At 36.0% G+C, this 16,599-nt stretch overlaps 1 protein-coding gene across 1 annotated transcript in view; it reads right to left on the bottom strand.

Moving 5' to 3' along the window:
* LOC106160218 (uncharacterized) overlaps window positions 1-16,599 on the bottom strand; it is a 51,526-nt gene that overhangs the window by 14,555 nt on the left and 20,372 nt on the right. The window contains exons 17-32 of the mRNA XM_087014062.1: window positions 15,441-16,583; window positions 14,644-14,786; window positions 13,812-14,183; window positions 13,517-13,631; window positions 13,159-13,263; window positions 12,729-12,877; window positions 12,218-12,340; window positions 8,109-8,363; window positions 7,434-7,585; window positions 6,729-7,015; window positions 6,284-6,418; window positions 5,559-5,789; window positions 4,927-5,139; window positions 2,572-2,640; window positions 857-1,089; window positions 310-429 (exon numbers count right to left, since the gene is read on the bottom strand). Of these exons, the coding sequence (XP_086870188.1) occupies window positions 310-429; window positions 857-1,089; window positions 2,572-2,640; window positions 4,927-5,139; window positions 5,559-5,789; window positions 6,284-6,418; window positions 6,729-7,015; window positions 7,434-7,585; window positions 8,109-8,363; window positions 12,218-12,340; window positions 12,729-12,877; window positions 13,159-13,263; window positions 13,517-13,631; window positions 13,812-14,183; window positions 14,644-14,786; window positions 15,441-16,583 (3,845 nt within the window). The remainder of the gene's footprint in view (window positions 1-309; window positions 430-856; window positions 1,090-2,571; window positions 2,641-4,926; window positions 5,140-5,558; window positions 5,790-6,283; window positions 6,419-6,728; window positions 7,016-7,433; window positions 7,586-8,108; window positions 8,364-12,217; window positions 12,341-12,728; window positions 12,878-13,158; window positions 13,264-13,516; window positions 13,632-13,811; window positions 14,184-14,643; window positions 14,787-15,440; window positions 16,584-16,599) is intronic.

The following is a 16,599-nucleotide window of genomic DNA, read 5'->3' as shown; positions in this document are numbered from 1 at the left end:
CCTATTGACACTTACACGTGGAAATATATTGACTTAAAGGGGATAATCATGTTTGACGTTGTACCTTAATTACAGAAAGAAAAATAAATAGCAAGACTTGAACTCAAAATGTCAAAGAAATATATGCAAACAACTTAGGAGGCAAGACAGTCCCAGTATGTAATGACCAGGCATCAAACTGTTACTTATACATGCAGCACTATGCCACACTGTATTTACATACACCTCCCATGATTGTACAATCCAACTACTGTTAGTTGCAAATAAACTTGATTATTATTAATTTATATCATTAAATAATAAACCTGCCTCTCTTTTCAGCCTCTGTCCAGTGGTCAAGTGTTTCTCCTTCTCCTTCAAGGCCTCCTTCAGCTTGAGGACCTCTCTCTGGTAGTCGTCCCTCTCCTGTTCTCTCTCCACTGCCTGGCTCTACAACACAGTAACATATAAAGTATAAGAAATTGCCAGAATTAAATAGATCTTAGACCTACATCTTATTGTCCTGGTCTATCCATTTTCTATGCTCTGTATTTCTTTTTTAAATTTAATATGAATTATTGGCTAGACAGTAAAGCTGACAAATATACAGACACCATACAAGAAACAATGCAGTAAAGCTGACAAATGTTCAGACATTCAGACGCAGAAAAGAGTGCACCAAATAATGTTTTGGCCAATTCTGATGCACTATTACATAATGTTTTAAAACAGCATAATCACCCTTACCCTCTTACATAATGTACTACAGATAACATGGACATTGAAAAACTAGCAAGTGATTCAGTTTCATGGACTAAAAAAGATCTGCAGGTGGTGTTAATAGACACCTTATCCGTTTATATGGCCTGATATTTACCTCCATGAACTGTTTATTGGCCTTGATCTGTTTCTCCATGGCCTCCACCTGTCTAGTCAGGTCTTCTATCTCCAGTTTCTTGGCTTCCAGGAGGTCCTCCAGTCGCAGCCTCTCCTCCTCCATGGCTGTCTCCAGTTGCTGGACGTGCGCCTCGTACTCCTGCTTCTCCTTCCCATGATGCTTCAGCAGGTCTCGCCTCTCTTGACTCAGCCGAGCGTTCTCCTTGAGTAGCTCTGTAATGATATGGCATAGCTTTGCTTGTCACATATAGCATCACATGACATCATACAGTAGTTCCTCTCATCTAAGACAACCTTATTATTTCAGACTTTTTAAACTTAACAAACTTTAACTCAGGCTACATAATTATTATTATTATAATACGTATCAGTCTGATTACTTTACAAGGGATTTCAAAATTTGGAGGTATTGCAGTTTCCCTGAGGTTATATATTACAACACAAATACACCTGAGCCACCATAATTTGATTTTTCTCTAAAAATAAAACACCATTTAGCCACAATCCCTTTGTTTTTCATCAGATCCACACCACACCAAAACCACATCAAAACCCTAAGTATGGGATTAACTGAATGATAAAAAATCTCCCCACTTTTATTTAGAACCACAAAATGTCAAAGGCCGCATTCAGAACAGTGAACTAACTAGTCCTCAGGTCAAATATAGTGAACCACTAAAAAGCTTGCCATCTAGTCCTCTGATAGACACTGAATAGACTCCCCATGGGGAAGTATTCAAGTGGGTCGGCCATATTTGACTAGTAAGTCTACTGTTCTAAATATGGCCAAAGGACACCCATAAATTTTTCTTGTTTTCAAAATAATACCCCTTAAATATTTCTTTTTCATTCACAGATTAAATACATTTTAAAACAAATTAAGAAGAGAAGATAGCTGGAATGAAAGTCAGTATTAATGGAAAAGATATTGTGGATTAGTATTAAACACCAAAAATATATACCCAAAACCTACACTAGTGCAGTTCAAATTCTCTGAATTGGTAATTTTCAAAAAGATGACATTTATATCCCTACAAGTCCTTGCACTTTGAAACCTGGTTTTATTGAGAGAGAATTTATACCCAAGTAAGGTCTTTTTCTAATTCAGGCCTTTTGGACTGCACTAGCGATAACTACTAGCTAAATAAGCTCTTATGCACCTCTATAAAACCCACTTAGCGGCCGCATAAAGTATATGAATATATATATTGGGTGGCTAAAAAAAAATGCTGATAATTTCAAAGTTTTACCACTTCAACCATTTTAAAGATATTGCAATGAAATTGGGAATGAGCCTACTGCCAATATTTATACTGAACAATTCACATGTTAATGATGACTTCATAAAGTAGGCTTTTCATTGTTCAGTGAGTTTTAAGACTGTTTTCTGTTTTTGTAGATTCTGGGGCCTGCTTCACAAAATGACTCAAGTCAAAGACTAGTAATGGCAAAGACTGTTCCAAAATTCTGTTTTTTTTTAATCCAACCCCTCAATCAAATTGTTGTTGGCAATGATTTTTCCCTTTAGTGCTGTTAACTACATTAAAAGTGTCCCAACCTTTCCCCAAATGCTCTAGAACCAACATCACAAAATCAAACTCACATAGCTGGCTATCTAATCTTAGCAGTCTAAGCTAAATCCAAAACAGAAAAAAACTCTTTGCAAAACAGGCCTCTGAGAACAATTCAACAAACCTTGATGGTGCACAGGCAGGTTTTCCCCTACACTGGGTGACGCGGTGTCAGAGTGAACGGCCAGAACTTCTGCATGCCAAACAACAGGACAGGAGTGTGAAAGAGGAAAGGAATACAAAACTAAGTCAAAATGCAGCACAATGCACAAAAAGTAGGGCGTCATTCCATAGTGTTTTCCCTCTGTTATATTTTTATCATCTCTGTAAGATTGTTTACAACTTCTATTCCTTAAAATTTTGTTCTGAAAGCCACATTCAGAACAGGAGACTAATAGATTCACCGGTCAAATATGGTCGAACCACTTGAAAGCTTGCTGCATAATCCCCTCAGGAAATCTATTCAGAGTCTAAACCTGAGTGAAGCAGCAAGCTTTTTAGTGGGTCGGCATATATCATCTGCAAATCTGTTAGTCCACTGTTCTGAATGTGCTCAAAGTATTCCAAAGGTTTTTTTTTTTTTTTTCTGCAGAGATATATGGTGAGATGAAAGGTTAACAGATGGGAATTTATAGTCAGAAAGATTTCATTTATGCTAGATCCTGAAATTTGATTTACCTGTTGACTGTTTCGTCTGAACAGACGAAACAGTCAACAGGTAAATCAAATTTCAGGATCTAGCATAAATGAAAAAATCTTTCTGACTATCAAAACTAAGATCCAATGAAACTATTTTCACAGATGGGAATTTAGTAAACACTATCAAATGGCACCATATTTGAACAAAGCATTGTGGGTACGCTGGATAACAGGACTCCCCACAATGCTTACAGAAGGTTCAGAAATGCACGAACTTAAACTGGAAAATATATTACTAGCATCACAAAACGACAAGATCACAAAAATAACTACTAGTAAAAAAATTCATCAATCTGTCCTCCCCCCCCCCCCCCCCCCAATGATGTAATTTAGACTAGTTCCAGTTTAAGTTAGTACTTATCTGAGTGTATCTTATAACTGATTTCAAATAAAAGAACTACAGGCAAAATGTCATGCCATTTTTGCTGCATTTGTTACAGTAAATATAGTTCATGCTATCATTATGTACTAATGGAAACTGAAATAAATATAAAGGAGAGAAAAGAAAATTTAAATATAATGTTGCTACACTTCTTTTCTTTTTTTCAGAAAACTGATAAAAACAAGGCAGCAAAGCTGTCAAATGGACAGATATATAACAAAACCGGCAGGAGCAGTGATATCTACTAAAACCATATAAAAGGTTGAACAACCATTTTGAAAATGGCAGTGCATGGAATATGATTGAGAATAAAAAAAAAAAAAGGACACGACACAAGTTATGGCTATGTCCAGACAGATACTGTCTGTCCATAAAAAAGAGTAAACTCAATTGAAGTACTTTATATTTAATTCATAGTCGTGCACAAAGCAGAGCACAACATTTTGACATTACTGAGAGCAAGCTAAGCAGAAAGGGAAGCAAAAGACATGCATACCAGTTTATATTTGTAGTTTTAACTCAAGTACTAATCTGATGAAGTATAAATTATTTGAGCTTGTATATAATCGCTGTGAAACATATTAAGTTTACCTTGGGGGATGGAAAAAAAAGAATGTGAAAAGGAGGAAAACCCTTCCCCTCTCTTCTGAATTTTATATTTCAACAGAAATTCAAAAACTTTCTGAGCACTCTCTTCCATATACATAGCAATAGAAGGATGTCTTCCATCTACGTAATTCTTAAGTCGTGTTTGTTCTGGTGTTTTAAAAAGTCCTTTAGATGTAAGATTGGCTTGTTTGAAAGCACTCCGACTTTCATTGAGCAAAATGCTTAAAAGCGTAAAAGGACAACTGCTACATTTCATTTCCTACTCATTGACAAGCCAAAAATACCCGACTGAATGTGGCATTCTGATGATTTTACATCAATAACCATTTTGAAAATAACCATTCTGTTATACTGAAAACCATTAATGAAGAAACATAATAGGAAAAATTATCAATTTCAATTCTTAGTAAGATAATGTCACTTCAGTGCTAGTCTTTTCTAAAAATAACAACACACAAAGCCATAAAAACTTTGTTTGGCAATTGGCAAATGCAAAAGCAATCATTAGAGAAAAGTTTCTATGGGGGCAACAAAAGCAGATCCAGGGGGCCACGTGTTCAGCTTTGATAAAACTATATTCAAATTTTCATATATTATTGCTTTATTCACAGCTGATTCTTGTATCAAATTCTGCAGGCAGACTTCTCAAGCAAAGCCAGGCCAATTTCATTTTCAAACTCAAGAACTCAATTTAATTAAACCACACATGCTCCTGATCCCCAGTATAGGGGCACTCTTGGATCTGCCATCACAAAGACAAAATTTGAAAAACACAAATGCTTAGCGTACCCTGTTCCTCATGCCCCAGGCTCTGAGTCAGTGTCTCCCTCTGGTGGTCAATTTCTTCCTGCTGGGACTGGACCTCGGAGTATGTCTCTCTGTACCCCTTCAGTTCATTCCTTGTCCTTTCTAACTCTATCACCAAACTCTCCTTCTTCTCCTCCAGCTCTCTGATCTGCTGGCTGCTTTGTTGTTTCTCTGCTTCGTAGCCTTCAATCAACCCTGCAATGTTGAGTAACGTTAAAGAATATCATAGCAGAGTTCTGCATTTAAAATTATAATGATTGGTTATACAAAATATTGAAGTGGAAACAACTTTAGTTTTAAGCTGTTGTTAGAAGGACCTGACATGATAAGTTACCACTTGAAAGTTTCAGTATAAATTCTGCATAAATTTTCGCTCATTTAACATGAAATTTAAGGCATGAAGCCAGCTATCTTTAAAGGGGCGTTCTTTTTCCAGACTACACATTTTAACCTCCCCGCCACCCTGTAGCTGATTTGGCTTGAGAAATTTGGCAAAGAACTTAAATTTTGATTTTAGAGTGGAACTTTTACAGCCAAAAGGGTGTTAATTATTCATGGACATCTTTTAGTGGACAATTTTCAATGAGACTTAGTGCATGAACAGGCCAGCTTACCTTCTGCTTTATTTAGCTCAATCACCAGGTACTCTTTGGCCTGTATCTCTCCCTGCAGGATCTGGCTCGTCTCCTCGCATCTCTTCCTCATTATCTCCTGGTCTCCTGCACGCTCTTGGACCAACTGGACCAGTTCCTGGTTGGTGAGGTGAGCCTCATGGAGCTGCTGTGTCGTCTGCTCCAACATGGCGAGCAGGCGGTCGACTGCTGCCTGGAGTCTGGTGCAGGATTCTGGAAGTGATGGTGATTGGGAGTTCACATGGTTATATCAATTATTTATTTTTTTTTCTGTCGTATTTTCCCACTTTTTTGTTGCCAAAGATATCCAATAGCTTCCTTGATTCTAGAACTGGGTTCAGGAACCCACATGGATGGGTAGCAAAAGTTAGGAGTACCGTTTTATTTATAATTTTTTCAGTTTTATCTCAAAGAAGAATTTTTTTCTGTCACCCTATATATTAAAAGAAGATGCGCATATTAGTCTTTCAGAGATGAAAGTGGACCTTTTAAATAAGAAGCACAGCTGTATATAAATACAACACCAAAATATCCAAAAAATCTGGATAAATCTGACAGATATAAATAAGACACCCAAAGATCCAAATATCTGGATAAATTTAACACAATTAAATAGAACATCAAAACATCCAGGTATATGTATCTGAAAGACTTTCATCTCTAGTCTATGTCAGATGTCTTTTTCAAATATCTCTTTCCAGACTTACCAACCACCATCTCCTCTCCCTCTGGCTCCAGCTCTGGTCCCACAAACAGGCTGTCTGTAATCTGGTGCTGGGACAGCTCAAAGCCTTCGTCTGTCATGGCGCTGGTGTCAAGTAACGTGGGCTCAGAGTCGGAACCTGTGAGGATATTCAGTTTAACATTATGATCGATCCCAATAAAACAAACCTCAAATTGTGTATTGTCTTCTTCTATCAAGGCAAATGTGTTTTACCCAATCAAAAAAGTTATGGATGAATTTTGATGAAATTTACAAGACAGATCAGAAATGGACTACCTTGAACCATTAAGATTTTTGTAGTGTTTTATTCACTTACTTTTTAATAAATACTAAGAACAGAGCTGCCTTGGTGTACAATTAAACAAAATCCAGCCCCTTTAAACCTTTTTTCTCTGTAAAAATATTCTCGGGGTAATTCTCAGTCTCACCAGCCTCTCCTACAGCGTCCCCCCTGTCCAGGTCACTGTCATCAGGTCTCTCAGCTCCCACACCACTCCCTCGCCTCCTGCTGGGGTCTTCACCAGACAGGGGGCGTGGTCCCTGTGGTTCTCCCCCCTGGGCGCCACCCTGGGCGCCACTCAGGGCGCCACTCGGGCTTTCCCCAGACATCATACTGGTCATCTTGGTGGTGATGGTGTCTTCAGTGGCCAGGGTGGTTTTCACGGTGTCCGACAACACACTTAGGAGCCTTTCGTTTGTTTTTTGGATGGCGTCTCTGAAATGTGAGGAATTTGAGGATTAAGAGAGGTGAAGATGGCCTCTGGGTATGTACCACCAATCCTGGACATGCACATTCGGATAATATGTAGCATAAAGCGGGATTCGCATCAATGATAATTCATTAATTTTTTTGTATTGACTAACAAACACCTAGTACATTCCAGTCAGGTCAAATGGTATCAGAGTTCTATAATTTCTCTGGTTTCAGAAGTAAATTAGTGAAATTCATGTGCAAGAATTCCAGTGTATTGTATTATGGTAATTACTCAATCTTTTCAATGGGGGAAATTGTGAATTTTTCTCAATTCTGTCAAGTGATGTAACAATCAGCTCTTAGAACTGAGGTTGTTTCTCTTAGAACTAAGGCTATTTCTGTTAGAACATAAACAGGGAATGCACTATTAGAAAATCACCTTTCAGCACTAAGTCTGTCCAAGTCCGACCTGAGCATCGACAGCAAATTGTCCCCTTCCTCTTCTTCACGATCTCTTCTACGCAACACTGCATCGTGACTTTCTCCTATAGTTTTTAAACGCTCTTCTAAGGCAGCTTTTTCTTGGCTGGTCTAAAACATTAGATGGGGCATTGAAAATGATTTGAGAGATGCATGAAAATCAATTTTTTGAAAAAAAAAAAAAAAAAAAAACATTCACAACGCAGGTAGGAGAGTTAGTGTCAGTTAAAGGTAAGGGTTTGGTTTTTATGCCCATGCTGTTTTTCAGAATGACTAATTATTAAAACTGTAAATCTGTAAAATCCCATTTCTAATGACATTTACAACATGCAAAGCATTACACTAAATTATTTTCATGCATAAGCGTATTCTAAACAAAAATTTGCTGAAATGACAATTTTTTTTTTTCAATAACCAGTGCTGGGAAATGAAGATGATAAAAACAGAGAAACATCTCCCCTACTGTGAATGTTGTGAATTTTATCCACTTTTTGATTTTTCAGCAAATTTCATATTTTCCTCCCACTAAAAAATTGGCTATTAAAGTAAATAAATAAACAAACAAACAAACAAATAAATAAACAACTAAATGAAAATCCTTTATAAGGAGGAAATACCCATCCCTGCATCATACCAAATTCATCTCTTCCTGAAGTTCCTCCATCTTTTTCTGCAGTTCTTCAACTTCCTGTCGTCTGCTCTCCATTTCCTTCGCATGTTCTTCTTTCATTTGCGTCAAGGTTTCTTCTTGCCTTTGATGCAGATGGTCCATTTTCTCTTCATATTCCTCCTGTAACTGCATTTCTTTCTTAATATTGATTGAGACCACGTTCTCTTTCAAATTTTGCATATCCATCTGCAGTGATTTTCTGAGCTCTCCAAGCTGTTGCTACAGTCCATGCAAAATAAGGGGTGCCACTGTGAGACAAACATGGTGAATACTGGCTCACTCTAGCATATCAAATCCTAGCCAAATGCCAATAACTTTTTCATTTATCTATAATACTATATTTACCGCATTCAACTTAATTTGTTACAAGCTTTATCCTAGAGTGAGCAATGAGAACACATGCAAAAACAGTCCCCTCAAAAATAACATCAAGGCCATTCAACAGTTACTGTTGTCATTCCTATCAGGAACACTTTCAATTCTGTTCTCACTAAACCAATCAAAGAGTGAGGAAATAGCGTTCTTTCTACTAGATGAAGAGGTGGAAGTGTTTGGACAAAAATATTTGTTAAAAGGATGAACAATACTGAGGAATGGCCCATTAACTAAAAACTCTATGCTAACACCATTTACCAAAGGTGACAAATATTTTTCACTATATATCTAGCAGTCTAAAGTGTAAGTACAACCACACAAATGTAACAAACAAACAAAACTATCATTTCAGGTAAACAAAATAAAAACATCAACTTTGATGTGACTATGCCTTATAATGTTAAACCACGAATAAAGTGTTGGTATGGACAATAAAATCAATTAATAATTAAACTTTAAAATCAATATTCATGCACTGGTGAAATAATATCTGACATAAAAGTATTCCCCAAAATATAGCCATTCAGTGATTCTGATAAGCAATGAATTACATGCTGATATTCAAGGATTTTCTATTAAGGATTCTTTAATGGCAGACAAAAACAGCCAAGAAGAAAACCGGTGTACCATGAAAATTTGACTCCCCTAAAATGTGACTCCCCAGTCAGATTTTCATTATGAAAATCTGACTCCCCAGTCAGATTTTCATAATGAAAATCTGACTCCCCCTATGAAATTTTGACTCCCCCCCAAAAAAACATTCATTAATCTTTTTTTATTTGAGTAAATGACTTTGATTTTGTAGTATGCATAATGGATGATACATTGGCACTTTTTTGTAGTTTGCAGGTGAAAATTTTCAAAAAAAAAAAAGAAAAATTAAAGATGTGCACATAATGAAAATGTGGTTCCCCTATGAAAATTTGACTCCCCTACAAAAAAACATTCATTAATCTCTAATTAATTTAGCATATGACTGTGATCTTATAGTATGTAAAATGGTTGATACATTGGCACATTTTTTGTAGTTTGCAGTGAGAATTTTAATGAACAAATAAGAAAATTAAAAATGAGCACATAATGAAAATCTAACTCCCCCCTGAAAATTTGACTCCCCCTCCACAAAACTTCATAAATCTTATTTTATTTTGAGTATATGACTGTGATCTTGTAGCATGTAAAATGGTTGATACATAAGCACATTATTTGTAGTTTGCAGTGAAATTTTAATGAAAAAATGAGAAAATTAAAAATGTGCACATAATGAAAATCTGACTCCCCCATGAAAATTTGACTCCCCCGCCACAAAACTTCATAAATCTTATTTTATTTTGAGTATATGACTGTGATCTTGTAGCATGTAAAATGGTTGATACATTGGCACATTTTTTGTAGTTTGCAGTGAAAATTTTAATGAAAAAATGAAAAAATTTAAAATGTGCACAAAATGAAAATCTGACTCCCCCATGAAAATATGACTCCCCCTCCACAAAACTTCATAAATCTTATTTTATTTTGAGTATATGACTGTGATCTTGTAGTATGGAAAATGGGTGATGCATTGGCACATTTTTTGTAGTTTGCAGTGAAAATTTTAATGAAAAAATAAGAAAATTGAAAATGTGCACATGGTTAAAAAATTGAGGGAAAAAAGTAATAAAACACATGAAAATAAAAATTAAGGATTTGTTTTCTAACACCCAATGGCTCCCCTATAAAAAGCTATTTATTTGATGTTTGATGATCATTCTGACAACTTTTCTTTTATGATACTTTATGAAAAAATTTATTGGAAATATTAAAAAGTTTTATGGTAAAATACTGCGTGAAAATAAATGAAAAATGGATAATAAATTTGCATTCTTGTACTGCCACAGGTAGGACCAGGAGCACTGAAATTTTCTAATGCTAAAAATGAAATATGAAACATTTTGACAAGGTAATCCTACAGGTAGTAAGATGAACTCCTTTCGAAAACATTCTCAATTTTGACAAAAGTTTTCACCAAACTTTCAAATGTGATAGGACTGTGACATGCTTGGTGGTAGCTTATTCATATGTCGTAGCATTAAAGGAAAAAATATTAAATATGAAACATTTGATTTGTAAGATGGGTCGTCAAAGTCCTATGGGCGCAAGAATGCATACTTATTATCCTTTTTGCTTAATTAAGCCCATCTTTCATCCAGCTTTGGGGAAAATAATGGGAAAACAAAAGGAAGTGTTTTGTTGGGTATGCTTTATAAGAAGAATTAAATAAAAAGGCGATGGGGCCAATTTCTTGTGTTAAAAATGTAGTGTTTTGACATGGGAGTGCAAAACCTACAAGAATAAAGATGGATACTTGTTTTAAAAATATTGACCAAAATTTTCATCATCAAACTTTCAAATAATGACAAAATATCCATCTCTATGCAAACTATGTGGAAAACAGTGGTATGGTGACTGAATATAAAATAGGTCCTTTTCTCCATGGGAGTCCAAATCTCATGGGTGTAAAAATAAAGATCTTCATGATTTCTTTTTCATGCTTTCACTATTTTATCATCAAACCTTTAAATATTTCCAATATATTTTTCATAAAGTATCCTAAAAGAAAAGGTGTTGAAATGATCATCAAATATTAAATAACTTTTTCATAGGGGAGACAATAGGCGATTAAGTGGGCATTTTTAATTTTGTTATTTTTTCATGAAAATTTTCACCTGCAAATTACAAAAAAGCGCCAATGTATCCTCCATTTCACATACTACAAGATCACAGTCACATACTCAAAATAAAATAAGATTTATGAAGTTTTGTGGAGGGGCAGTCATATTTTCATGGGGGAGTCAGATTTTCATTATTTGCTCATTTTTAATTTTCTTACTTTTTTCACATAATTTTTCACCTGCAAACTACAAATAATGTGCCAATCTATCCTCCTTTTTACATACTACAAGATCACAGTCATATACTCAAAATAAGATTAATGAAGTTTTGTGGAGGGGGAGTCAAATTTTCATGGAGGAGTCAGATTTTCATTATGTGCAAATTTTTTAATTTTCTTATTTTTTCATTAATATTTCCACTGCAAGCTACAAAAAATGTGCCAATGTATCAACTATTTTACTTACTACAAGATCAGAGACATATACCCAAAATAAAATAAGGTTTATGAAGTTTTATGATGGGGGAGTCAAATTTTCATGGGGGAGTCAGATTTTCATTATGTGCTCATTTTTACTTTTCATTTTTACTTTTTTATTTTTTCATTTGAATTTTCACTGCAAACTACAAAAAATGTGCCAACGTATCATCCATTTTACATACTACAAGATCACAGTCATATACTCAAATGAAATAAGATGTATGAAGTTTTGTGGAGGGGGAGTCAAATTTTCATGGGGGGAGTCAGATTTTCATGATGAAAATCTGACTGGGGAGTCACATTTTCATAATGAAAATCTGACTGGGGAGTCACATTTTCATGGGAGTCATATTTTCATGTTACACCGGGTCTACTTGTATCTTATTATACACAACTGCCAACAGAACACATTTAGAATATATGCATTTCAATATTGATTCCCATTACTCCCAATGTTATTGAGTACCCGTTCTTTAAAACTTAAAACAAATTTACACACAATTTTGAGCACTATAATACTGATTTCATCTAGATTAATGAATGGGCTACAATCATACACAGCCAGTACCTGCTTTTGTTTTTCTTTTTCGGCTTTCAATTCATCGATGGTTTCCTTCAGTATGGACTCAAACTCCTGTTTCAGTTTCTCCATCTCTTCCTCATGTTGACCCTTCATGACCTCCACCTCTGCCTGTTAACAGCAATGATAAAACAAGATAGCAAGTCCAAAATTCACAACTACATTACTATCAATAACATTTATAACAATAACAATAATTATTATAGTTGCATAAGGCAAAAGCAAGACTGATAAAAAAATGCAGCTGTTGTCATTATTATTATTATTATTATTATTATTATTATTATTATTATTATTGTCTATTCAACTCAATGGTGCATACACAAAATATTTACACTCTGAATTAGGACCGAACATTTAACTATTATCATTATTATCAAATATATTGCAAAGAGAAAAATGAGGTGCTGAAGAGTAAAAAAATAAGATGTAGGAAAAAAGAAAATGAAACAGAAGGGAGATTACTGCCAAATGTCCCTCTCTCCATTACACCCATTACCTCCTTGTCTTGTAGCTGAGTTCTTGACTGCTCTTCCATCGTTGCCAATTGACTCTGGTATTTCTCTTCCATTTCTTGTAACTGTTTGCTGTGTGCCTCCTTCAGCTCTGTCTCCTCCCTGACAGTACCCTGCTCCTCTGGCTGCAGGTCTAGAACACAATGAAATTAAAACTTCAAACACGCTGGACTATATTCAAGTTCGGCAATTAAGAGATGCAAATATGATTTTTAAATTAAAATCCATGTTCCATTTTTCTTGGTCTTCATGTTTTCAGCATCAAACATACTTTTACTAAATTGAAATATGGTTTTTTTTTTACAATGATCTGGTTCATAAAAGGATAGAAATGAAATGCTATGAAACATTGTTGCAAAGACTACAAGCATTTGCAACTCAGTTACATAGTATTTTTAATGGTTTTTAATTTACCAGTGGCTGCTGTGTGCTGCTGAATCTGTTCCCTGAGTGCATTCAACTCATCTTGATGTTGTCTCTGTAGCTCTGTCTGCTGAGCTGTCAATTCTTCTATGCGTTCTGAAATATGGAAGCATTTTGCTCGCTATATATTCGCAATCCATGAATGTAACTATCAGCAAAAACAAGACTGTGGCAATTCACTCTCTATCTCTCTCTCTCTCTCTCTCTCTCTCTGCCCTTCTTGAATTAATTTAAACACACTAAGCGCAATACTGCTAACATAACTCATTATCATCAATACTGTAATTTTCAAATAAACATACATGTAAAAATTTTACAGTCATAAAATATCATTAATAGTAGTCCATGCCTTGATATTCCTGTGTTAACTTCTCTCTCACTTCATCCACCTCAGTCTGGTGGCTCTGCTCTAACTCTGCTGTCATCTCTTCAAACTTCTTCATGTGGTCTGAGATCAGCTCTTCCTGCAACAGAGAAAACATAGGAACCATTTAGAACTCACAGCAACTTATATGAGAATTAGGGGCCAGTTTCACTGAGAAAGTATTTTTAACCAATAAATTCTAAATTCTAAGACCAAAAAGTCTGAATGTTGTATCAGTAATAGATGCTACACAAAATGCTCACAATGAAAATTTTCTTACTTTTATTTGGATTTTCAACTGTTCCATTGCCTCAAGGTGCTGCTGTTCCAGGGTGCTAATAATGTCACTGTGCTTCTTCTGCATCTGGTCAAACTCTTCTTTCAAGGCCTGCAACTCCTGTAACCTATCAACCTCTTCAGAATCCCTTTCTGACTTCTTTTCTTTCAGTTGTCCAATCTCTGCAGCATGCTCCTCTTGCATCTTTTGTAGCTCCATCTGGTGTTCAGATTTCAGAACTTCCAGCACCCTCTGGTGGTCTGCATTGGTATCTTGCAGTTCTCTGGAATGTTGTTCTTTGATTTCTTCCACTTCTTTTTCCCTCTCCTGAATGAACTGGTCCATCATGTTCTGATGCTGGCTCATGAATTTTTCCTATTTTTATCAAAATAAAAACAAGCAGTAATTAGATGGTCATTTTGAAGACAAACATTTATGGCCATTTTATAGCAGATATTGGCCTGAATGGTGATTTTTGGAGACATTTAAATTAAAGTCATCATCAAGCAGGTTTAAAACACAGCATTATTCTGCCAATTTTGCGCAGACCAAAATAAAAAGGTGTACTTATTGAAATCAACATTTCAAAACAGTAACCAAAATTGACTCCTGTATGAGTTATGTATGATATCTGAACAATTAAAGACACAGCTGAAGAGACTCCAAAGGAACACAGACTACCAGAAAACAGCAGACCCCAAATCATGCCTTATAATTTTTATTTTAGAAGTGAAGTGAGTAAACCAGCAACATCATTTTATGTCTAAGTAGTACAAGTTCTGATTGCAGTTTTATCAGTATTCTCAACACATCAAACTGTATTTCACAAGCAGACCTGTTCCTGTTGCAGCTCCTTGGCTGTCTGGGCCTGTAAGGTACTGGTCAGCTGGTCAAACTCCTGCTGTAACGTGGTCTTGGTCAGCTCTAGCTCCCTCTGGAACCTCTCCTCCACCTCGGGACACTCACCCTTCTCCACTCCTAGAAGTATTAAATATGGTAATTACTAATCGTTTGCAATGGGGTAACATGGTAAATTTTACAGGTACTGTTTTTCTAAATAGTAAATTCTTAAAATTAGAACATTCCTGTTGTGGTAGAAACAAAATTAAAAAGCAGGCTACTCTTGGACTACAGATGCTATAAAGAAATATAATTTGTGTAATCATAAAATTATAAATGTATCTGAAAATTTGATAATTTATGCCCAATGAAAAAATCCTGTCATTAATGATTACCATATGTTTGGGCAGTCACTGAGGTGTACTATCAGTTGTATTATATTTCACTATGAGAAAGTCATGCACAGATTTACTGAAGTGTATTTTTCTCTCTTCTAACATGTAGATAAGCATGAATTCACCATTAACAGTATTATACAGGCAAAACAGTTGCTCTTCTTGACTGCTAATTAAAATTGATAATAACATGAGCACCAGCATTTGTGATTCGCTGTATTAACATGAACATCTACATGTAAACAAAAGTGTGCCATATTAAACTATTTTAGGATTATATGAACAGTCCATATTTCATTTTAATTATAGTGCCAATACTGTACTTTTAATGTTAAATAAATTAAACATTATTGAGAACAGTGACCCTTGAATTTTCAAAATGGAATTCCAGACTTACCTTCTCTGAAGGTTTTCATTTCAGTCTGTACATCCTGCAGCTGTTTGTTAAGCTCCTCAACTGAGACCTTTTCAGAGTTCAACATATCTTGTGCCGACTTCAGTTGTTCCACCGTTTCACCATATTCTTTTTCTAACTGACTATACTTGGCAGACAACTGTTCCAGTTCATTTTTATGTTCTTTTTCCAGTTTCTCAACAACCTCCTTCAATTTTACATCACCCTCGTTTATTTTATTTTTCAACCTTTCATCAAGCTCAGCAACAAGATCTTCCTTCTCTTTATCAAACTTCTCCGTCATTTCTGCCTGACACCGTTTCAGTTCCACCAGCTGCTGCGCAGCAAAGTCGGATTGCAGAGTTTCGACCTCCACCTTTCTCTCGTGTTCCAATTCCTGTCTCAAGGCCTCGAGAGATTCCTTGTGATTGTGCTCTAGTTCAGACTGGATGTCTTCCTTCTCCTGCTGCAGCTGTTTCTCTGCCTCAGCAACAGCCTCCAGTCTGATTTTCGTCACCTCTTTGGTCAGGTCTTCACTGTATTTAGCCTTCATTTCTTCCAGGGCCTGTATATGCTGCAGGTTAACAGCCTCCAATTCTTTGGCATATTTCGCTTCTGCCTCATCCTTTGCATTTTTAAGGTCCAATTCCGCTTTAAATTCAAACTGAGATTTGAGATTTTCCATCTCAGAAATATGTTGGTTTTCGAGCGTCCTCTTTTCAGTGTCTAGCTGTTCCTTCAAGAGCTCAATTTGTCTCTCGAGGTCAGCGACCTTGGTTTGGTCTTCGGTCTCGCCACGTGGGGAGGTGGGAGGAGTGCTGTCAACATCAGACAACACAGTCAACATAGTGCTCTGTTTGAAATAGTCTCGTTCCCGCGCCAAACGGATCTCCGCCTCACTGGATTTGTCAGCCGAGTCCTGACGTTCGATGCTTGCCGAGCTGGGGCGCGATTTGACTTCCAACTGACTTTTGAGGTCTGCAATGCTGTCTTCATATTTTGACTTGACCTGTGTGATCTCTTCCACATAGCCTGCCTCTATGTCATTGACATGCTTTTCAAAATAGGCTCTCAACTCTGCCATTTCTTTATTGTGGTTCTCCATCAGTTCTTCTTTGGCTTTCTCTTCTTCTTTTTTAACTGCTTCTGTAATATAGATGAA

Source organism: Lingula anatina, chromosome 5 (genome assembly GCF_051362555.1).
Source record: "Lingula anatina isolate TDL-2025a chromosome 5, LinAna3.0, whole genome shotgun sequence".
NCBI classification, from domain to species: Eukaryota; Metazoa; Brachiopoda; class Lingulata; order Lingulida; family Lingulidae; genus Lingula; species Lingula anatina.
The sequence above is the reverse complement of the archived record's forward strand: the minus strand, read 5'-3'. Positions and strand labels throughout refer to the sequence as shown.